At 49.0% G+C, this 24157-nt stretch overlaps 2 protein-coding genes across 3 annotated transcripts in view; one reads left to right on the forward strand and one right to left on the reverse strand.

Annotated features, from left to right (window-relative positions):
• Syt2 (synaptotagmin 2) overlaps nucleotides 1-6617 on the forward strand; it is a 107446-nt gene extending 100829 nt beyond the window's left edge. For both annotated transcript variants that reach the window (XM_021198740.2, XM_029539302.1), the window contains exons 8-9: nucleotides 326-459; nucleotides 1058-6617. In XM_021198740.2, the coding sequence (XP_021054399.1) occupies nucleotides 326-459; nucleotides 1058-1264 (341 nt within the window). In that variant the 3' untranslated portion in view covers nucleotides 1265-6617. The remainder of the gene's footprint in view (nucleotides 1-325; nucleotides 460-1057) is intronic.
• A 1362-nt stretch (nucleotides 6618-7979) lies between these two features.
• Ppp1r12b (protein phosphatase 1 regulatory subunit 12B) overlaps nucleotides 7980-24157 on the reverse strand; it is a 200741-nt gene continuing 184563 nt past the window's right edge. The window contains exon 24 of the mRNA XM_029538692.1: nucleotides 7980-14011. Within this exon, the coding sequence (XP_029394552.1) occupies nucleotides 13925-14011 (87 nt within the window). The 3' untranslated portion in view covers nucleotides 7980-13924. The remainder of the gene's footprint in view (nucleotides 14012-24157) is intronic.

The following is a 24157-nucleotide window of genomic DNA, read 5'->3' on the forward strand; positions in this document are numbered from 1 at the left end:
ACTTGGCAGAAGTGTGCTTTGCTTTTCTTGCCTTTCAGTCACCTCCCATCCTAGGCACCTTACCAGGGAGTCTCCACCTTTCCTTACAAGGCCTTTCTTAAATTCAGAAGTTCCCCTAACTTTGCACTAGGAGTCTATAAGTGAACAGTTAAGAGATAGCCCAATACCTTTCCTTCCCGTGACCCAGATGACCCCTCTGCTTCTGGGACTTCCTGTCCCTCCTCTGAGCTTCCCAGGGGCCTGGCTCCAGCAGGGTAGAGACCTGGGGACACTAGTGGGGGCTGTCGGAGCTGAGGCATCGCTTGGGTGGGGACTCTCTCTGCAGACCCCTACGTGAAGATCCACCTGATGCAGAACGGCAAGAGACTCAAGAAGAAGAAGACGACAGTGAAGAAGAAGACCCTGAACCCCTACTTCAACGAGTCCTTCAGCTTCGAGATCCCCTTCGAGCAGATCCAGGTGCTAAGCCTTGAGGGCCTTGGGTTCTTGGGCTCTGAGCTAACCAGACAAGCATGGGGAGTTAGTTGGAGGTCAGCCACAGGCCAGGTACATTCCAGTGGGAAGGATCTGGATCTGACAGTGCTGGGATGGGACCCTGTAGAGGACCCTTTTGAAGGGCCTCTGAACATGAACTGATTATCTGAACATGAACTGATTTTAAAAAGTTATATATTTTTGTATATCCATACCATTTACAGTATAGACTGACAGGAGAGAATATGTATTTAAAAAGTCATTTGTATTTGAGGAACACTTGCATGTTTTTTATTATGTGTCCGCTGACCTCATTAGAGGCCATTCCCCTTCCATAAGGTCTTGCAGTGCCTAGAGCACTGTGTATGTTCAAGTACACCCACTGGCAGAAATATAGGTTGCTTACAAAAAAAGAAAAAAGAAAGTGGTGGCCTTTACACTGAAATTTAATTGGAGTTGGACTGGAAGCCAGAAACCTTGAGGCATGTCCTTATCATTTGCAGTGCGCAGTGACAGAGGAGAGGGCATGTTGAGGGCTCCCACTTCTCCTTTGAAGTCCTTCCTTCCTTTGCTTGCCTTGCAGAAAGTCCAGGTTGTCGTCACCGTGCTAGACTACGACAAACTGGGCAAGAACGAAGCCATCGGGAAGATCTTTGTAGGCAGCAACGCCACAGGCACGGAGTTGCGGCACTGGTCTGACATGCTGGCCAACCCTCGGAGGCCCATTGCCCAGTGGCACTCTCTGAAGCCTGAAGAAGAAGTGGATGCTCTTCTGGGCAAGAACAAGTAGGCTCCAGCGGCCGGGGCCACGCCCCCGAGGACACGGACAGATCCAGAGCTATCAATACCTCAGTTACGCGACCTTAGAGGTTTCTTCATTTGTTTGCGGTGTGTCCCGTTCTTCCTTCCTTTTTCTCTTTTTAAAGACCAACTTCCTTTTGGTGGCTGTGTGAAGAGAGTCCCCTAAGAGGTGAAAGGAAAGCCTGGCTCTGTTATTGTCCCCGGAGCGGTCCTTGTTGCATGCCCTTTCACGGTTTCCCCTCACCCCAAGTGGGGCCCTCTACTGTCAGAAAGTTGAAGCACTTCCTGCTTTTCCTGGGTTTTGGACCAACAAAATGGCGCAAGCACATTCTGTTTCTTGACTGTGAAGGCAACATAGTGGCCAGCATTTTGTGTGTGTGTGTGTGTGTGTGTGTGTGTGTGTGTGTGTGTGTGTACATGCCCATCCATCCCCACCTGCCTGTTTTGAACATCTCTCTTCATTTTCTCGAATGAGCCATGGACAATGGAGCCATGTGAAAGGGGAATGTCTTCAGAGACTCCAAGGTGAAGCCTAAGTGTCAGATGCCAGAAGAGAGCTTGCGAATAGCCATTTGGAAGGTGGCAAGATGTGATACTGGATGTGTTCAGAACTAGGACCAAAGCCCTTGATGCCATCATAGACTCCCTCTTGTCAGTCATGGCTCCCCACCCCCACCCCAGTGGGGATTTGGGGACATTCATGGAAATAAACTATTCACCAGATTTGTCGGACTCTACCAGGGACTGCCAGCCCTGGGATGTTGCTCTTGTTGACAACATCAAACTTTGAAGAAACAGAAGTCCCATTACTCAGAAAGCCTAGAATTAAGCTCCTGGATCTTTGCCTTGTCCCTCTGCAGAGCACAGGCAGCGCGTTCGTTTGCATTCACGCACCATCTTGCTTTTGCCTCTGTTTCCCTTTTTGTGTAAGTGGGAAAATACCATCTGAAGACAAGTGCACTGCACAGAGCCAACCTGTTAAAGGCATGCGTGGGTGTTTAGTTTCCTTGAGGTCCAGGTAAGGAAGAGGTGTCAAGAAGGGGAGCTTGGGTGGATAGTGACAAGCTGGAGAATGCAGAGCTCCTCGAAGCTCCCATTCCTGACCCTCTGGAACCTTTGACCCTCAGTAATGGTCACTGGAGTGGCCCAGGCCACCCTGCAGAGAGGCCCCATGCTTCCATTCCTTTGAGACAGTTTTCTCGGAATGCCAGGAAACACAGGGCATTCATTTCAAATGGGTGGTAGAGAAAACGTGCTAAGGTTTGCATCCTGTGTTTAGTTTGTGTTTCCTTCCCTGTCCCCTACTTGTCCCCAGCATTGATTAAAAAGCCATATATATGTTAGTCAGGCTTGCACTAAGTACCCTTCCCGACCTGCAGCCTGGGCAGGGGGCTTAGCCTCGCATGGAGCCAGAGGCTGCTCCTTTCCCTGGGTCTTGCATTCGTTCTTGAATCTCTCAGGCCCTTGTTTTCTTATCACAGAAAAGATACAGCTTTCCTGAAGGCGGCAGGGGTGGGGGACACGCTCTTCAACAGCAGATGTGGCAGGACATCTGCTCTACCCCACCTGGGCCCTTCCGTTTCTTGTTGGTCTCAGAGATGGATGGTGTTGTAGAGTTTGGCCTTGAGAACCCAGCATGGAGAAGATGCAGTGTCTTCATTTTAATTTTAGTGAAAATGCATATGTGGGTTTGCTTTGCTTTTGTTGTTGTTGTTTTGTTTTCTGTTTTGTTTTAAGTAGGGAGGGGGGTAAAACTTCTACCAGAAACAGACTGTGAAGTAGGTTTGACCTGCCTCTCTTTTAGAGACCCTTTTGTTATTGGCCCTTGGTATGTGGGAAATTGTGTATTTCATACACTATCTGTATGTGTGTTTATGCTAAACACTGAGAAAGGAGGACTCTGGTAGGATTATGGGCTGTCGTCTTTGGGACCAGAGTTCTAGTCATAGTAGAACATTGTTGGGCATTGGGTACACTCAGAGTTCAGGTGGCTAGAGAGTACCAGGGTCCCTGTATGGACATCATCTGAGGTCACTGGATTCTTTTCTGTGGAATCTTGGTGCTTTCCCGGTCCCTCCCCACTGGCTCTTCTCACCCACATTCCATGAAGCCTGTTCACAGAACCTCCCCCCAACAACCTCACCCTTCTTCCTGTGTTCTCTCGGCCTTTCCCAATCACCTTTAAACTCCTGGGTTCTCTCCTACAAACTTCACTCAGCTCTTCAGTCCGTAGTCCTACTGCGCTGCGGACAGAGGGAAGGGAGGAACGGTGGGCGCCTCTGTGGTTTGACGGGCCCTGGGCTTAGACACAGGCCAGAGCTCATTCCTGTGGGCAGTCTGCCAGGGCTTTTGGCTGATCACTAGTTTGGAGCCAGCATGGATGCTGGGAGTGGTTCTCCTCAGGCTTAAGGCTGGTCCTGGACTAGCCACCCAAGCAGATGGCACCTGTCCAGGTCCTGGGACCAGGCAGGAACATGTTGAGGCTTAATTGTTTCTATATTGGGGGAGGGGAGGGCTGATATGACCCGAACCCCAGCACTGCATTCCAAACCTTCACTGCCACAGGGGTGGAGTGGGGTGATGGTGGTGGTGGTGATGTATTTTGGGGGATGTCCGGATCCTGGGTTATCAAGAATAAGCAGAGACAGTCAATGATCCTGGCTGGTGACAGATTCTGGATACTTCTGTGGATGGAAGTTTTTATCCCAAAGAGAGGAAAGTATTTATTAGAGGGTTTGTTTGTTTTGTTTTTTGTTTTTTAAAGAGAGCTTAAGCCATGAACACCAACATTCCACTCAGGGTCTGGGGGCACATGTCTCAGAGTGGAGCAATCTCTGCAGTGCTGGGGCAGTTGTGGGGACTCAGAAACAAAGGCTGAGGCCTGGGGACCAGGGAGCTCCCAGCCTAGCAGGTGCTTGGAACGAGCAGGGGGAGGCCCAGCCAGAGACCTCTGTCTTTCTTCCCAGGAAGCCAACACATCATTTTGTTTCTGTAGAAGTGGTTTGTGGTGATCTTGCTGGCCCACGATTCAGTGGGGGAGGAGGGAGGCTTTTTTACCACAGGCCTCTTCATAAAGGTAGCTTTTATAAACTTGTCTCCATGCTGGACTCAAGGGTGGATGATGCTAGCCAAAAAAAAAAAAAAAACCTCGTTCATTTAATGTCATGTCAGTTCATGAGAATCCCAGGTCTCTCGATCCTGCAGGGAGAGCCTGCGTTTGAGGGCGTACATAGCATCAGTCTTCCTGAAGGTGGGAAGAGATGGAACGTCCCCATCCCCTGCTCACCGGTGCCTGCTCTGTCTCCCTTTCACTGCAGGCTTGAGGTCTTTTCCCAGAGCCAGTGGGTAGCAACAGGTGGCCCACAGCCCCATAATGGCTGCCAGATTTGGCAAATACAAATTCAAGATACTTGGTTAAACTTGAATTTCAGATAAGCAAATAATTTTGAAGTTTAAGGACGTCCTATGCGGTATTTGGGACATACTGTACTGTAAACAGTGACTCATTGTTTAATGTGAAATTTAAGTTTAATTGGCTAATCCTGTATCATGTCTGGCAACGTACCCTCTGGCTCCTTCGTCACCCTTTTCTTCAGTCCCAGGGGCCAGAGGCTGGTTACCACAGTTTTGATTTAGCCTGTTTTTTGAACTGCAATATTGAGAAGGGGACACTGTGACTTGAAGATACATGAATATACTTTATTTTTGAAGTAACAACAAAACAGGAACCTTCTGAAGCCATTGAACCTCATCAGACCCCCCCCCCATGTTCATTTAGTTATATATTATAAAAGAAGATGCTATTCTATAAACATACAAGCAGAATCTTGTTTAATCAAGATGCATGTCTACAATTCTGTATATAGCCGCATGGCAATGCTGAGAGCCCCCTTGATCTCCCAACCCGTTTTACAGAACTGCCTGCTCCTGGATTTTATGTTGTGTGAAGTCTTTGTCCTCACCTCCCCTACAGGGAATGTCCCCAGTGGGAGAAAATGTCCTGGCCCCGGTGCCAGCCCTGCCCAGGGAAGATGCTGAAGGACTCTGGCCCTGAAGACAGGCATGCTGCATGTCTACAGGGCTAACCTTTGGGGCACAGTGCACTGTCTAGCCTGGCGTCTGGTGTCCCGTTGCTTCTGTGTTCCATGTGTGTGACGTGATTCCTTTCTTCCCTATGTCTTGAATAAACTGAAAAGCCATAAAGGGGCCCCCTACAGGAGGGTGCCCTTCCAGACTCCTTCCAGGAGCCCCTCTGTCCCTCTAACTGGCTCCCCACAGAACACTTGTGAAGGGCTCACCTGTCCGCCACCCTCTCGCGCTCCTTTAGCCCTGGGTCAAGAGGACACTTGGTGATTCAGGGCTTCTGGTGGGGTCTCAGGCTGGCTTTTGTGGCCTGAGTCTGATGGTGGGACTTACAGGCAGGGCAGTGGTTGTGACTCTGTGGCGTGGATAATCTCTTAAGAGGTCCAGAGGCAACCAGGGTTTCAGAAGCAATCAGCAGCCCAGTCTATAGCCAGGTCCTCAGTGGCAGCCTGGGATGAGCAGGACCAGCCCTGCCTATGTTTCCCTGAGCTGTCAGGGCCCTCGGGGAAAACTTGGAACTGCAGTGGTGAAACTTTCCACCCGCTCTCTCCTTTGTCTGGCAGTACTACAGAACAGGGTGCCCTGAGAGCAAGGTGGGAGGTGTGGTGAAAAGGGGTCACTCACAACTGAGGAGCGCTAGGCTCTGCCCCTCACCTCAGCTCCCAGGGCAGCCTGAGCAGTATGGCAAGTAGTGAGTATATGGGTAGACAGGGCTGGACCCCCCACCCCCCAGAAGCCAGTCGTATGTTACTAGTCCTGGGGACCTCAGACAGAATCGGGCAAGTGTATTCGACAAGGCCAGGGGCAACAAGGTGGGGCTGGCTGGAGATCTCCGTCTCCACAGAAACTGAAATTGGGAACTGTAGCAGCGGAGTCTGGCAAGGTGGCGGGAGCCGTGCATGGGCCTCAGTTTCACCCCCAGCTTTCCTCAGCAGCCAGGAGTTCAGGGAAAAGACCTGTGAGCCTGACCATTCTGCCCTAACTCCTGCTCACCTAAGGATTTGATTTGCTTTCTGAAAACCTTGGGCCCAGAAACTTTCAAGACTGGGGCAGAAGCTGAGCGAGCTGTGTTCCCCCTGGAATACACTGGCCCTGCCAGGAGCCCCCCCCCCATCTTCCTAAGGAGGACGTGTGTAGCCCTCCCCACTCTGCTTGGCAATGCTCTCTCCATTCCCTTATGTGGACTCTTGTTCTTGTCTGATCTCTTGTCAAATTGTTATTTTGTAATGAGCTGCGTCTCCTTATTAAAGAAAAGAGCTGAAAGCAACCTGGGGGCGGGGAGCATTTCTATTTGTTTTTTATTTTTAGTGGACCAGGGCCAGGGGCGGGGCAGGGAGCCCCCAAGGGTCAGCAAAGTTGGGGAGGGAGGTGAGCTGGTTTTGGAGCTCTGGGCTTGAGCTCAAAATGAAGGAGTCGTGGCCTATTCTCTTTTGGGTTTGGGAGAAGGGCAGATGGACGGACGGGGTCTACCCTCCTGGGATGATAAGAACTGTCTTACATCCTTAAGTTCCCTCTAGAGGACTTAGGGGCTTAGGGGACAGCAGCAATCTGACCTCGACAACAGGGAGGCTGCTGGTCCCAGGGTGTACCAAGTCTCCAATCTTACCTGGTAAAGACTGTTATCTGTCTGTGATGAAGCAGAGATAACAAGGGCAGGTAAGGTTTCAGAATGCTTAGGGACAGAGTCGGGGGCAGTATGGCCAAGACCAGGAAATGATTAAACTGTTTTAGTTCTTAGACCTAAAGACTGTCACTTCATACTGTGTGACACTTGTCTAGGACCATAATGTACTCGACTTTCTTGTGTTTTGCATCAAATCCAGATGGCCAAGGAGCAGTAAAGGCAGGTGGGCTGAGTGCCCATGTGAGCTGGCAGGGGCCCGGATCTGGCTGTCGGGCTGTCTGGGTCTGGCTGGAGGCCATGGGCTAGGTGGCCTGGCTGCACAGGGCTGAGAATGTGGGCACCTGGGTCTGCTGCAGAGAGGAGCCAGGATCCCTCCTGGTACCTATGGGCAGTAGATGAGACAGGCTCTACAGACCTCACCCAGCCAGCGGCGCCCTAGAGAAGCAATGCTTGTGGGATGGGGGCCCCTGGATCAGACATGCTTTCCTCTGCTTCAAGCCCCAAGGCCAGGGCTGAACTCTTCAACTGTGACATCATCCCTGTTTCTTCTTGCTGCTTGAGCTACAAACAGCTGGGTGACAGCAGGGGAAAAGAATCTTCCCTTCCTCCCAAGTCAGTGACCAAGGATTTCCACTTGGCAGAAAGCAGATCCAAAGCCTGACTGCCCACTCCCCAGCCCTGCCAGTAGTCCGTGAAGCGGCTCCCCGAGCTAGGTGCCCTTCCTTCCGTCAGGATTTAGAGCCAACCTCTAATGACCCCAGAGTTAGTTTCATTTGCAGAGTTTGGAACCAGTGACCTAAGGAGCCCTTCCTTATACAGTGGAGGGCTGAGGTCATTGGAAGCCTGTGAGAGGCCCGCACCACCAGCAGCTCTTACCCCAGCTTCCCTCTTAGGGAAGGCTCTTAGGGTATATCCAGGCGGGTCATACATCCCTGCTTTTTACCTTAGGCGCTGGGAACTCGCATTCCTTCTCAGGGTTGTTCTGGTGCTCTAAGACTTCCCCAGGGAGGGGAGGTGGTGACCGCAGACTTGTGGCTACCTATGGCAGAGACTTTGCAGTTGGGCTGCCTGGTGAATGGGAGGTTCTATCAATCTCATGGCACAAAGGTAAAACACAGTTTTATTTACTCACTTATAAATACTGCTGTGTTTACAGGCATCTTTTAGATGTGAATATTATTCCCAAACTTTCAAACAGAATACTTAATACTATATAACAACAACCAGTAAAACAAATCCATCCATCTCAGGGTTGAAAAGGCCACTCAAAATTGCATAAAAATACATTCAGTTTGGGAAGCCAGCCTGGCTCCCCTTCCTCGGGAGCCTCCTCCAGGTGTATTTACAGTTGACTGAGGTTAATCCACACAGCTTGGCTGGCAAACAGCTCCACTCGGTGCATCAAGCATGGGTGAAGGGTAGAGAGAGGAAATACAAAATGCTAGTGCTGAAGTGGTGACCAGGACTGGAGCAGAGGACACATGCCTGGGAGAAAACGTAAAGCCAAAGCTGGGTCTGAACCACTGGCCCTGCAGAGGGAGAGGTGCCAGCCAGGAGGCGGGCTGAGCTGCCAAGGGCTCAAGGGATGCTGACTAGAAAGGTGGCCATGTTGGACGGGTGCATCCTCTCCGAATCTTCTCCCCGTACCCTGCACCTTCTGGCACCTTTACCCACAACTGCTTTCATGTAGTCTCCCCCATCCTAGGATAGGCTGGGTAACTTCTGCTCAAGGTCTTAGAAGAGCAGGGTCGAGAACAGCACAGACACATGCACTCTGAAGAGAGTCAAGCTGGTGCCAGCCTGAGCGTCCTTGTTCAGGATCCCAGCTCTGATGCCCACTCTGGGTTCAAGAGCATGTCAGAGGCTCTTCTCATTCCTCTTGGCTGGGCCTTTTGTAGATCTTCTCTCCTGCTTGGCTGAGTGGCTGTCACTCTGCAAACCAACTCATCCAGCCTGTGCTGAGGAAACACTTCTGCCTTCAGCAGGTACCAGTCACATCTTTCAGAAAAGATAGAATGAGCAGACATGACCCTGAAACAGAGTGGTCATGCTGACTTATAAGCCAAACCTGGTCTTTGAGGGCTGCTAGCACAGCCAGGGAGTTTTGAAAGTAGCTGGGGGTAGCCATGGGTGGTGGGCGGAATGACATGCTGTTGACATTTGAAAATCCTCAAGGACTCTTGGCTGATTAATGGAAAACCTCTTCCCTTGAGCACCGTCAAGTCCAAGTGAGAGAAGCAAGGCCTAAGGCGTGTGGAGGGAGCTGAGAGGGAAGGAGGGGCGTGTGTGCTTATTTTGGAGGGGCCTAGGCTAGCATCTTGGTGACACCTTAAGGGGCCACCCAAGCAAATTTTATTGGAAACATTAGGGGAAAATTTAGAGGCAAAATAACAAAATGTCATTCTGGCAGATTCCCAACCTGGATGGGAGAAGTGCTTTGGCAAACAGGGAGAGTGATGAGGCACAGGAGACAGACACACTGGACAGACTCCATTCCCATTGGAGGGTGATGAGGCACAGGAGACAGACCACACTGGACAGACTACATTCCCATTCTAGTCAAGAAATGCCAGACCTGGGCACCCAGGCACCCCAGGAGATTTGTGACCCCTAACCACAGCTCTCAAGGAGACATGGCCATGGCCTTCAGCTACTCTCTGGCTTGTCAGAAGGCCAACTGATTCTCCTCAGCCCTCAGAGACCACTTCATCCCTTTGTAGCTGTGACAGTGACAGCTTCTGGGCTATAATGAAGTTGATCTATTTTTCCAATCTAATCAGAACACAAGCAATCAATAGTTGTCCCTGACAGAGTCGACTGCTCCGAGCAGTGTCAATACCCATTAGAGGAGCTGATTAAAATCTCGCTCAGCTGGAGCTGAGGGACGAACTCAATGAGAGAGAACACACTTGCAGGTGCAGAAGCCTGGCTTCCTTTCTCCCAGGCTCCGACCTCCACCCTGTTCTACATGCACACACCTTCCTCTGCCTTTTACCAACTACGGCATGCAGGCACCCAGTCCCAGGGTCTGTCCCTTTCCTCACATCCAAGCCCCAAATGTAGGCATCTATGCTGTGGCCACGGTGTCTCCTGGGAAGAGCACCTCCCACAGCAGCCTGAGGAAGGCTCTCCTGCTGCTCAGGGCAGAGCTTCAGACTAGAACTGAGTTGGTGCCAAGCAGAAAGTCTGAGAAGCAGCGCTGATCACATCTAGGAGAGGAGGCTGAGCAAACTTAGCAGCCGCAGCCACAGCCGCAGCCACAGCCGGTTTCCTAGGATGTACACTGTGCGCTAGGGCAGGCCTAGGCATCCGATCTCCACCTCTGCAGCTTGGTAATATTTTTACATAACAACCAGGAGGGAAAGCAATCACACCACTACTCAATTGCTTTCAATGTTAAACTCACTTTCTAACACGGAGGGGAGGTCGACCCTGACAGGCCAGTCTTAAACAGACTGAATTTGGGGAAAAAAGCAAGATTGATCTTGAAAATTCAAAGTTAAGCAATTTTTGAAGCAGAAATCTAAGTGTAAAAAAGTCCTCATCTTTGAATCAACCACAGAATTTTAAGCCAAGAGGACTTTAAAGTATTCTGCCATCAAAGCTGCCTCACTTCTGGGGTCAAGGGAGTCTATATTGTTGGAGGCTTTGCACCTCTCTTCAAAATAGAATGGCAGCTGAGCTGCAGCTATCCCTGGGCATGGATGTGGACAGGGCCCTCTGCTGAAACGGTGAGCAAGCAATGGTCAGAGCTGTCTCTGCTAGCAAAGGCTGCAGAGGGGCGTGGCTTGTAGAGGCCCTTCACTCTGGTCCCTGTACTCTCCTGCCGCCCACAGACTGCTCCTGGACTTCCTGCATGGAAGCTGCCAGCAACCCCACTGAGCAATCCTTGCACCTCAGGGGCTGAGGCTGGGAACACAGGGTGAGGGCACCTCCCACTGCGGGGCAGACGCAAGGAGGTGCAGCTCCAAGACAGCTATTCTTCAGTCTTTAGAGGCGACAGCCTTGAATGTGCACAGCTCCTCCCCTAGAGACTGGGATGGAGCTGGGGGTCGGCACTGCCAGGAACTGTCTAGAAAGGCTCTAAACCCCTGAAAGCCAAACAGGCAAACTCCTGCCAGAGGCTCTCTGGACTGACCAGTCGTTACCCTCAAAGGGGGCTTGGGTATTGAAAGCTGTCAAATGATTGAGAGCCTTCTTGTCCCTATCTTAATTTCCCATGAAGACTGGTATGACAAGGCTGAGTCCTTCCTGCCTGTCTGCCTGCCTGCAGTGGGACAGTAAAACTCCAGCTATGAAATTACTTCCGAGAAGCCAGCAGGTGAGGCTGGTGGCCACTGGGGGGGCCAACCAAGCAACACGGGAAAAGGGAGACTGCACACACACAACAGCTGGCCTCAGGAGGCCATGTCTTTCATGGGGTCTTTCAGTCAGTATGATTCTGAAGAAATGGGAGTTCTCTTCTCTGGAAGAGACCAAATTCACAATGCTTCTAATAAGATTAGTGGCCTGAAAGGAAATGCCAGGAATGGCTTGGGACCGTGTGTGCTCTGATGGGCTCTTGGCCACAGAGGCTAGCACTGCCGAGACTAATAAACTTGCCAATAGCTTATCACAGGGAAACCTTCCTGGCAAGAGGTGGCATCTTAAACACGAAGGCCACATACAGCAGTGGGTATAATGCCAGTTTGTGAGGTTTTTAGAACCTTCCCTACACTTCAGAAGGCCTAAAGGCACATGACCCTGAATACCTTCCCCAGGTCTGTGAAGGAGGAGGCTCAGACTGTTTTCCTACAAGCCCATTTTCTTTCCCCAAGAATGAGGCAGCAATTCCCTCTTTCCCAAAATACAACCCGCGCTAGGAGAACTGGTTGGCTGGCATCTTGTCGACGTCTCCTAGCAAGAAGGGAGTGCTTCCTATAGCAGAAGACGGGTCTTTCTCACTGTGGCTCAGTGCTTCACAAGAGTAGAGCAGTCCAACACAAGACTCCTCAGAAAAATGGGCTGAAGTGGAAAAGAGAATCTTACATGTGCTGAAAGTGTCAGAGGAGATACAGTTCCCACTCTGTGCCAGGGACCCTGAATTACAACTTCTGTTTAAGAGCACACGAAGTTTTCAAGGGCCACCAAAAAGGACAGTGGTGTCCTCATGAAAGAAACTAACAGATAACAGAGGTAGTGTTAGAATGGTCCACATCACTAGCAACCCTCAAACAATGAGGCATTAAAGGATGTGTCCTTTAATGTGAACCAAAGGACAAAATGCCTACAAAATCCACATGAAACCCATCAGCACTGGATCATCGTCAAGAGCTAGCAGGTCAGCTGTGTGCTAGCACTACGGAGTACCCTGTATACGCTGAGGCATGATACGCCAGAGGGCTGCTAGCCTAGACTCTAGAGGATGGTAGTCAAGATGTGACAGGCATCAAAATCACAACATCGGAGGAGGGACTCAAGGGACTGGGTAAGCAGAGACCACTACACCCATACCTAGTGTGCTATCCTGGCAGGAAGCAGCAGACCCCAGCTTCTATTAGTAAAAAAAAGTAGTAGAAGTGCCTGAAGGTCAAGAAAGACGTGCATAGCTCCCAGCAGCTGACCACAGGTCAGAATTATGGTGGCAGGGAGGCACAGGGACACTGGGCCAGAGGGTCTATGGCGCATACCATTCCTAAGAGTCCATAAGTATTCTTCTTCATCGTCAGTCTCTACCCAGCAGTCACCGGTCCTGTTGGCTTCTAGGAAGGGATCTCTCCCCAGGATATGACCACCAGCAAGCAAGTTCCCACCACCCAGGCAGTGGAAAGCAGTGTTCCGTGTCCTCAGATGCTCTCCACGGCTCTGGCCTGCTTCCATCCCCTGGTCTAGCTTCCGCCCTGGCTCTCCCCAGGCCTCCTTGCAGCAACTCCACTTCTCATTAGGAGCAGGGGCCAGAGTGGAGAAGGGGAGCAAGGCAAACTGGAGCATTCAACACCCACGCCTCCTCTTTCTGGAGAGAGGGTCTTGCTATGCAGCTGGCCTCAAACTCCCGATCCTCCTGCCTCAGCTTCCCTAGTGCTGGGATTATGGATGTATACTACTTGTACAACTTGAAGGGTACAGAAAATCATTTTGTAAGCAGACAAATGGGAGATAAGAACAACAGGCTGACCCTTAAGCCATCCTTTAGCTTCGCAGGGACAGGGTCATGGCACCAAGGCAGCAGAGTGACGAGATTCCAAACAGCTGAGGTCGGGAGCTTGGTTTCAGCTTTTACACCATCGGGTGGAAGGAGAAATCACAAAAGGACAGAAGGAAAAGGAGCAAGAGAGTCCAAGGCTGCCTTGGCCTTGCAGAGAGGGAGAAATGAGGTTAAGACTACTCAGTGATGTTCCTAGGTTACTGATAGAAAAGTAAAAACAAGTCAGTTCCTGAGAGGTGAATAACAGCCTCAGCACAGAGCACGATCACCTTGGCCTCTAAGCAAGCAGCTGCAGAGGCAGTCCAGAGAGCAACTCCACACTCCACCCTTTCTCTTGGCACCCTAGATAGGATTCCAGAGTGGCCACCACAAGGCTCACCTATATAAAGAACAGTGGGTCAGTGTAAAGGCTATGGGTCAAAGCCTTACATATCTGGACCAAAACCAATGTGGACAAAGCAGCAGAAAGTTGGGAGGTCACAGCTGAGCTTGGTGTGCCCCACAAGGCTTTCTCCAGATTGCTTGAAATGGTCACAATCATGCTTCAGTTAAAACTGTCGTAAAACTTGGGATAGAGGTGCGGGGGCAATGGGGCATGGAGAGTGCAGAGACAATGGACAGTGCAGAGGAGGTGACTGACGAGGGCCACAGGGAGGTGCCCTCCTCCCAAAACATTCACTTCTTTTGGCCAGAAGGCCATAGCTGGAAACACAGGGTGGGCAGTGAAATCTGTGCCCTCCTTCCAGCCCTGACCTCAGCTATTTGGACAGTTTGCTGATGACTCGAATGAGGGCGCCGTTTTCATCTTTCAGCCTCTGATTGTCGGATTTCAGTTCTGTTAACACCTGTGGAGACAGAGGGAAAGGTGTGTCAGAGCCCAGCGCAATGGCTGCCTTTGCCCTCCCGGGGCCTCCTGACAGCTGTGACAGATATTTTGTCAGATAAGTTGTCACTACCCTTCTGTTCAGGAGTAACACCCCTCCAATTTTCCTATTTCCTGGGTCAGAAATGCAAGTTTTTAGGGAAAACATCTTTTGAACCAGCTTCCCATTCTACAGAGCCTACAGTTCTGTTCTACTGAGCCAGTAGCTATTTGCAACTGTTCCTGCCCTTGCACTCACCTGTGGCCTAGGGAACCTGGGGTGGGGGTGGGGGAACTGCCAGGGCAGCTGCTGAGCACACAGGGAAGGACATCAGCAGGAGCGGAGCGGAAGGTGACCTTAGGAATTAAATGGCATTGCTTCCCACCCCAAGAACAACATGCAAGTCGGGAAATAGAACTTGGCCTTTCTGCCCCATGTCAAGATGACCAAGGTCATCCTGCTGTCCTTGGTAACTAGAATCCATCCACATTCTCACACCTATTCTCAACATTAACACCGAGAGAATTTACAGCTGTGGAGGAGACCCAGGGGCCTTCTCCAGCACTGCGGAGGATGGTGGTGTCATTCCGGCAAGTAGAGGTTTCTGGCAGAGGGATGGAGTAGAGATTCCATCTGTCAGTTCTTCCATCTTGGAACATGACACACACTGTTGCTCAACTCAAAGAACACAGGGAAACTGAGTTCCAGCTTGGACACCCAAGTCTTTATTATGTGATCAGGCACTGTGACAGATATTTTGTCTATCTGAAAAATCTTAATGAAGTATAGTTCATGTGTGGGCCTTCCTGGTAGCAGATTGGGATTAGAAGGTAAGTACATTTTCACAACAGAGGCTCCAGAAATCTGTGTCTTCCCTGTTAGGCAGACACCCTTCCTTTTACTGATGAGTTATTCCAACCTTCAGGACCCACACAGTAAGCAAGGCCTCCAGAAAGGGTGGCCTGGGCTCAGGAATCAAAAGGCCCACATAGTTCTAGCGTCTGGCACTGCTATTAAACTAGGGAATCTAAATGAGCCTGAAGGAATATCATCTTTGTCTCCCCAACCTCACAAGGACAATGTAAGTTACACCATACAATTGTGTGTGAGTGTGCATGTGCTCACATCTCCACACCCCGTGTCAGGGAACAAAGAGAAAACATCTCCAAGTGGGGAGTCTGAAAGTCTCACGGCTTCTCAGGAAGCAGTGCTGTGGCTGCTCTTGTCTCTGTAAATGAGGAAACAGATGTCTGCCTCTAGTCTACAGCAGTTAGCTAGTTCTGCATCACTGATGCATTTGTACCCATATGTGCCCAAGCCCAAGCCCAGCTCTTCATTATAGATGGGAATAGAAAACAAACACCAAGGCATGTGTAGCCCAGAAACAAATTCAGGAGTGGTCACTATCAGTGATCCACAGTGCTTTAGACCAGCAGTTCTCAGCCTATGGGTTGAGACCCATTTGGGAGTTGAACCACCTTCTCATAAGGGTCACCTAATACCATTGGAAAACACAGATATGTACATTATTATTCATAACAGTATAAAAGTATAGTTATGAAGTAGCAATGAAAATTTTATGGTTGGGGGAGGGTGTCACCATAACATGAGGTTATTAAAGGGTCACAGCATTAGAAAGATTGAGAACCATTGCTTTAGACAAACCACTTCTCTGTATGTTTGTAGCTATAAAGGGATAATAAGTACCCTGCTCCCTCAGATGGGCCTTGAAGAGGCTGACAGAAGTAACAGACATGGAAGCGCTGTCCTTGCAATAGTGGGGACCCCTGCTACCACACAGTTTCCCCTTGACTCTGGGAGAGCATGCAAGCCATCTACACACGTCAGCAGTAAGACTGCAGTGTAGAGAGCACAATGGAAAGCTTGTCTTTGGCCCTGTCCTCCCTCCCTCAGTAGCTCTGGCAGCCTCCTTCATGCCTATCCGAATGGGGTGCTCAGAAACTCAGTCAGCGAGCTCTGCCCAGGCTGCCACCTTCCATCTCTGCTCTAATGTTCTGTGTCTGGGGACTTGCTTGCCTGGGTGAGACTTATTAATTAAAAAAAAAAAAAAAGTTTCTCTTATATGTGCAGTGATCTTGTCTGCACGAGTGTCTGTGAGTGGTGCCTGTGGAGGCCACAAGAGGGCATTAGGTTCTCTGGAAGAGGAGTTCCATATGGTTAGTTGTGAGAGCACATGGGTGCTGGGAATCAAACTTGGATTCTCTGGAAGAACAGTCAGTGCTCTTAACCACGTGCCCCCTCCAGCCCCTGAAACCCCACCTCTTGGCAGGACCACACAGGAAGGAGAAGCTGTGGGTTGTGTTCCTTGCTCTTCAGGACTGAGCTGCTTTTAAAAGGAGGTACAAGTGGTAGAGCGTTGGTGATTTTCTTTTCCTTATTAAGAAAACAATTCTTTGGGGGCTGGGGAAGAGGGCCAAGCAAATTTGATAGCTGCAACATCTACCATCTTAAGAAAATATAAAAAAGTACAAGTGTTGTGCTGAGACCAAGGCAGGGGCACACAGACTCCATGCTCAGAGAGGGGAGGGAGCAGTGCTGTCCACCACTGAACTCAAGTCAAGGGTCTGGGGTTAAGGAAGAACACGTGTGAGGAACTATCCAAGCATGAGGTTTCACGGGGTGTATCACAACTCTCTAGACTTCAGCTTCTCCATTTCTAGCCAGTTTGATGTTCAGATACTTCAGACAGTCAAGTACATGCTTTCTTAAATATTACTTCTCATAGTCTGCGATGAAGACTGTGTTAAAGTAAGGGTCAGGGCTCCTAAAGCTTTAGGGTGTGCCAGAGCCAGGCAAGCTGTGGGTGGGAGGGTTCACAGTAAGCCTTACCTGAGCGGCTTTGCGTGAATGTAGAGCTCCCTGGCACTAAGACTTGCAGGGGACGATTCAAAAGGGGTGGCGAGGGCTCAAATCTCTTGACCACACTGCCAGTTTCTTTCCTACTGTCAGTCAGCGGCAGGCTTTTTATGTCAAGGTCTGCACAGTAAGTGCCTTAGACTAGACTACAGGCCACATAGTCTTCCTGTGACCACTTCATTCCCTGAGTGTGGCCTGGCAGGTAACACTGACAATGCAGACACTCAAATTTTGATTTGCTTCCAATAAATCTTAACTTCTGGACATTGAAATCTGAATTCCATAGGAATTTTATTTGTCAAATACAATTCTTTTGATTTCTTTTTCTAACTACTGGCATGGCTCATGGGCCTTCATTTGCTTTCCCTTATCACACAGGTCACATACCAGGCAAGGACATTATAGTGACACAATCTGAGTCTTTGTACACCATGCTGGCCTCAGACTCACAGAGATCTGCCTGCCTGCCTCCCAAGTGCTGGGACTAAAGGTGTGTGCCACCATGCCTGGCTGAAACTGGCTTATCAAGTCAGGGTAGTGAAAAAAATTCTGTGACTCCTCTGTTGCAGTCTGTCCTATGCTGTAGTTGTTTGACAGATTGTTCCTACATTGTTTAGACTACATGCTTAACAAACGGTTAAGGCTGTAAAATATGCAGATGGCTTATATTACGGTGTGCAGAGTGCAGACTCTGGATCCTAACCGTGTTCGAACTTTTCTTCAACCGTTTACTCTCCAAGGAACCTTGGGCTTGGTTCTGACTCTGTAACCCATGTTTTAAATGCACACGCTGGTGCTGCAGAATCAGTGAGAAAGCAAAGCACGCAGCCCACGATGCTCCAATAAATGCCAGGATGACAGTGATTCTGCCGCATGTCCTACACTGCCTGCAACAAATAGGGAGACCAAAAATAGCTGGGACATCTTTGGGGGTCTTTATTTTACCCCAAGTCAAAATCTCCCATGCACGCTAAGACTGAACCAAGTGTCCAAGGGTGAACACTAAGAGCATGCTCCACATTAGCGCCCTTTCAGGGTGTCTGAGGCTGAGACAGCGGTTAGACCTAATGCTGGCTGCTCACTGCCTGGCCACAGCAGCACATCCCTTTCCATTTTCTTTCCTCCTGTGATAGCACCTGGGTGAGAGCACTGGCTCAGTCCTATGGTTAATCTGGGTGCTTTAGTACTAGTGAGTATTGTTGCCAGCTATTGACCCCCAAAAGCAAATGCAAATAGGCAGAATAAAGGACAGGCCCTAGCAAGACTAATTAGATTGTTGCTGAAAATCAAAACCTCATTTCGGGCATCATGACCCCATCATACTATCTTCAGATGGGAAAACAATCTGTGTGTGAGCCTGGCTCTCAGATCCACAGCCAGAGGAAGGCTCTCGTTTGCCAAACACAGTTTTTTGAGGGGGTGGTTTCAGCTGAAAACAAACCCTGCTCTCACTCCACCGCCTGTCATCTCCTTTGCAGCCAGGCCCATTAGGAAGGGCTCACTTATACGGCCTGCATTCTGCCTCAAGGCCCACACACTCAGGGAGGGAAGTCCCTAAAGCCAGGAGACTTGGGAGGGGAATGAGACCAATGTTTCAGGAGGAGGACGATGAAAGCAAAGACTCAGAAGGAGGTAAAGAGTGTTCATCTATCTCTGCCCCAGTGGTAGAATGGCCTGTGTTTGCTGCTAACAGAGGTCGGGTCAGGGAGGCGTGGCCTGCAGGCCTAGTCCTTTCCATCAGGCAGTGCTGCCACTTGGGATTACATTCCATCTGGGACTCAAAGGGCTGTGATCTCAACCATGGTCACATACGCATCAGTAGGGAGCTCTAGAAACAATACTGATGCCAAGTCTCAGTCAATCCAAACCACAGAGCTTTGGAATGGGCCCGTCCATGATAGACAGCTCCCAGGAGGATCTAACACACAGGCACAGTTGACAGATCTTGCCCTTGGTTACTTTAGGCCCTAATCGGTGCACATTCATTTGGATGGCTGTTGGCTGAGAAAGCTCTTGGCAAAGACCCCATCAACGAAATAAATATGTATACATGGATGCACACAGGTAAATATACACAGTTGTGTATCTGTGCAGCTGACTAAGCAAATCTATATTCATTCAGTCTCTAGGGGAAGAGAAGGTAATATGGCAACTTTAACAGTGACCCTCTGCTTGCCCACTACCACCCTTGAACTGGGTTATGTCCCATCATGTGGACTCCAGCTCCAGATAACCAGTTTTACAGATACCTGGACATGGAGGCTCTGATGGAAGGGATGGGTACTGGGCTTCTGGGACCAACAAGAAGAGTAAACCTGCCTGGAGTAGCAGAGGAGGGAAGTGAGGTGGAGAGGAAGGGCAAGAGCTAGAGCTCCTGGGTGTCGGAGGACTCGATGGACTTGGAGAGTCTGGCCACCACTCGGGTCAGGGCCCTGTTCTCAGCCTGTAGTTGTTCGTTCATCTGCTTCAAGGTTTGAATCTGTTTTAGCTGGTGAAGGTTCTGCAGAGAGTGAGACATGAAGGAGACAGACAAGACAGAGACAAGACAGACAGAGGGAAAAAGTAGGACAAAGAAACTACGTGACTTTCTGTTTTTGGTTTTAGTTTGCATGCAAGAAAGGAAATGGGAAAAGCAGGTGTACTGAGCGCAAGCTGCATCTAGAGGAGGAAGGAGAGCTGGACCAGAAAAGGGGAGCTGTCTCTGGTCCTGGGATGAGCCCTGAGCATGCTGGGATTAGCTATATGAGCATCAAGACCACATGTGGATCACCTGAGAACGAGAGGCCTTCTGACAGAGTCACATGCAGAGCCACAGCCTGGGGACTCTCCTTCACTGTCACAGCCTGGGGACTCTCTTTCATTGTCAGTGGGACTGGGGTGAAGATTTGGGAGGGGTTCCTAAATCAAACATCACCCTTCACTCGTCTTCATCTTGTCCTCACACTTGACCCCCTACCCCTATTTGTTTTCTTTCTTAATTAAAAATTACAACCAGAGGGGTGTTTTCTTTAAGCGCTTTCTGCCTACAGTGTGCACCAGTAAGAAGGCTGATGTGACGCCTGTCAGCTCTTTGGTGGACCTGTAACCTGTTTTACAGGAAGCGTGATCAACCTTCCCCGTTCTCCCCAGTAGCACACAGAACAACTGTCACTGTCAAATAGCCTCTGGCCTGCTCTACATGATTACAAGTTCACAGCTAACTTGTGCTCTCTGCCTTAGTTCTTGTTGAGGTTTGGAAGTACACAAATATGTTTAAACAGATGTGTACTCTGGAAATTATAAATGTGCAAAAGCAGAGACCTCATAAATGCCAGGTGATGGTGGAACTGGCTGGATCACCGTGGTGGTCTAGCCTCGCCCGGACATCAGTGTGGCAAAGTCAGTCTTCCCAATACTTCACAAGTGACTCCAATACTTCAATAGGGGGATCACAGTGCAGACCCGCCAACTCTGCCATGTGCTTTCCTAACTAAGGACCCTCTGCACTGACCTTGAAACTAAGAGACTATCAGCTCTGTTGGAAGAGGGACATGACTTTGTTATGAAGGGTTTGGGTTATACTGATGACAGAATACTATAACAGTATAGTCTCGTACTTCATACATATTGAGTGAGGACAGAAGTGAGAGATTAGTGGGGAGATGGTCTGGGAGTGAACCAGCAAGAGAATGAAAATAGCATGGAAGAAACAGTAACAAGGAAAACCAATCAGAGACACACTGCTGAAGAGTTCTTTGCCCAGAGAGGAAGAATGGCTACCCCGGGAAAAAGCAGGGCTGCCAGGCACCTCTGCCAACTGTAAGCATCCTGACCATAGGAGGGGACAGGCGAAGGAGATCATAACACACACTGAGGGGTTTAAAGACATGAATAGAAACACAGAAACCCCTGGTAATGTCGTTCATTGGTGCTAACATCTGACCAAAGCTTGCAATACACTCACTGTCATTATATGAAGTGGTCTTTGCCTCGAGGGGACATTACAGCAGTCAACTATGAACATGTGGCTGCGGGCAGCCCTAGGTGGAAGAATCTGGAAGCTATCAGTATGGAGGAGGGTGGTAGGAAACATCTGCTGGAATGTTCTGCAGGAAGCAGTCATGAAACAAGCATGGCAAAGAGAAGACGAGAGGAAGACAGAGCACAGGGCAAGCTGGCTAGCGCACTTCCAGAGTAAGCAAAGTTGATCCCAGAAGCAACTTACAGGGACATGGCTGCTGGGCCCTTCTCATGCAAAGGCCTGAGATAGGAAGGGTATGGTCTAGCAAGGAAGCTGAAGCTTAGTGGAGGATGCCCCAGTAAAAGGTCAGATTGGATGTGGACATCCCTAGACAAGTGCAGAGCCAGCTCAGCTCACACTGGCATGCACACCTGTCAGATCCAGCATGTAATTCTATTCCCACCTGGTGGAGTGGCGTTTCTCCTAGGGAGAGGCATACTTACCTTTCTGGGTAGACACTATGACCGTCTCCCAACCACAGAGCCCTCCATACCCGTGGGAGGGCACATCTCATGGACCCATTTCACTGGACCTTTGTGTTTTGTTGGTGTCAGGGAAACAGGCAGTGACGTCACTTTCGGGCTTGAGCACCTCCTAAGCTTTCAAGCATGCACAGGAAGTTACCCCTAGAAATGGCACTCTATTGATGGCTCCAGGAAGGACTGAGCTGTATAATATGAACTTGCGCAAACACAGAGCAACTGGTCCCAAGGCCTAAGGGACCTCACATCTGGTAAGAGTTCCCAGACCTGTACTATTATTCACTGACTATCTCGTACAGATGTTTCAGTCACTAATACTCAGAAAAGTTGATGAGCACACATGGTAGCCTAATGAAGATCTTGAGAACTAATAACCAGTCACAGAATTTCATAATATTTTCATAAACTTGAAGAAGGTGCTGACAGAATTTAACTGTAGAGTGACTGGGATGGTCAGATGCTCTTCTCCCCTTAGGCCTGTACAAATTATGTTTAGGGGCAATATAGTCTGTAGGTGTTTTTTTCTCCATTGACTTTGTAACTGGCAGGACAGAATAATGGGGACTGAGTGATAAGGTAGATTTCTAACACAGTCTCAAAAGCAGCTTACTTTACTGACTGGTTTGGGGGCCAGTTATGATCTGGCTCTACTTGATAATTTATGTATTTCCCCCCTTTATGTATATGGGCTTTGTTTGCATGTATGTCTGTGTACCACATGTGTGCAGTACCAGAGATAGCCAGAAGAGGGCATTGGGACCTCTGGAGCTGTGAGCCTCTGGGATGGTTGTGAGCCACCAGGTGGGTGTGGAAAATTGAACCCTGGTTCTCTGAAGAGCAGCTGGTGCTCTTAACCTCTGAGCCATCTCTCCAGCCTCTTAAATTTCTTTTTAAAAGTTTTTGGTAAATGACTTTTGATTAGAAAGAATTAATACTTTCATGTGTAGTAAGCTCTTAAAATAGTGAAGAAACGAACTCATGGCCTAGTTTCGCAAACCACAGCTTGATATAAAAAGAACATAGAAAGAAACATGCAACCCAAAGGATCAAGAACAACTTAGAATGCCAAAGTGCTTCTGTACTTGCCAGTTGACAACAGAAATAAGAAAGAACCCGAGGGTCCCCTGAGGGTCCCCATTTTTCTTTTTTGTCCACTTTTGAGTCTTTGTATGGGGCTTACGTGAATGGCACAAAGGACTATGTGTGTGTGTGTGTGTGTGTGTGTGTGTGTGTGTGAGAGAGAGAGAGAGAGAGAGAGAGAGAGAGAGAGAGAGAGAGAGAGAGAAAGAGAAAGAGAGACTGGGTCTCATGTATCCTATGCTGACCTAGAACTTTCTGATATTTCACTTATGCATCACCATAGCTGGTTATATGGTCCTGAGGATCCAACCTAGGGTTAAGTGCATGTTTTAAATACACATTCTACCTACTAAGCTACATGCTTAGCCCATTTTTTTCTTTCTTATTTTACTTATTTTTTGAGGTTGCTTGCTTTCTCTTCCTCTCCCCCTCTTTCCTTCTTTCTTTCTGTGAGACAGGGTCTTTATGTAGACCAGGCTGGACTTGAACTTACAGAGATGGTCTCTGCTCCCTAAGTGCTGGGATTACAGGCATATGCCATCATACCCAGACACAGGGTTTTACATATTATATATATATATAAAATCATAGATATTTAATATTTTAATATATATTTAAAAGATGCACTTAAGCATTAACTTGTGTGTATGAGTACTCTGCCTGCATATATGTATATGTATAATGTATGTGTTGTGTATGAGTGCTCTGCCTACATATATGCATATGCACAAAGTATGTGTTTGGTGCCCACAGAGGTTAGAAGTCTCCCTGGAACTGGAGTTGGAGATTATCATAAAACATCATGTGGGTGCCGGGAATTGAACCCAGGCCCTCTGCATAAACGACAAGTGCTCTTAACTATGGAGTTAACTCTCTTGCCATCCTGACACAGATAATACAGGCTGCAGCCTAACAGCAGTGGAGAGGGCACAGCTGAGGGTTTCAGATGGGAAGCCCTCACACATAGAACTGTATGTGCTGAGTCATGAAGCACTGTTTGGCAATACTAGCATACTACACTAAGAGGGAGAAAATACTACTGTAAGTGGGGTGGGTTTGGAAAATCCAGAAGGTGAAAAAATGCAATGTATTTGTGAGGGTAGTGTTCTGTCTGCTCAAGAGAATCAAACACTATTTCTACTTCCTGGTATTTTTGAGTCAACCTGGGAAATGGAAAGTGTCTGAAGGATAACTAGTTACTGCTTCAGATTCTACGTGACCATTACTAGTCACACTGTGGGTTGGTGACCAGGAAGCGAGGGGTAGGCTTGGTATTTCCCCTTCACTACAATTATGAGGGGTAACAGGACTGTGAGGACGGGCTCTGAAAACTTTGTGTGTGGGGAGGTAGCCACAAATAACATCTTTTTAGGCATTAAAACACCAGGTGTCACCAGAGACCTTACTCACAGGAAGACATTTGGGGATTTGTCTGACACTGCCCCAGGGTTTCTGCCTCCTAGCTACAGAAATCTATGTCTGACTTGGCATTACATATCCACTAAAATAACATTCTTGAAGAAAGGAACAAGCTGAGCAAGCTGACACTGGCTGTGTAGCACAACACACTTCAGGGATGAGCTGCTCCAATATCTTAGATGGGTGGTTCCCCTAAGCAGCCCCATGGTCCTTCCTTCCTTCCTTCCTTCCTTCCTTCCTTCCTTCCTTCCTTCCTTTCCTTTCCTTTCC

The sequence above is a fragment of the Mus pahari genome, chromosome 5 (assembly GCF_900095145.1).
Source record: "Mus pahari chromosome 5, PAHARI_EIJ_v1.1, whole genome shotgun sequence".
NCBI classification, from domain to species: domain Eukaryota; kingdom Metazoa; phylum Chordata; class Mammalia; order Rodentia; family Muridae; genus Mus; species Mus pahari.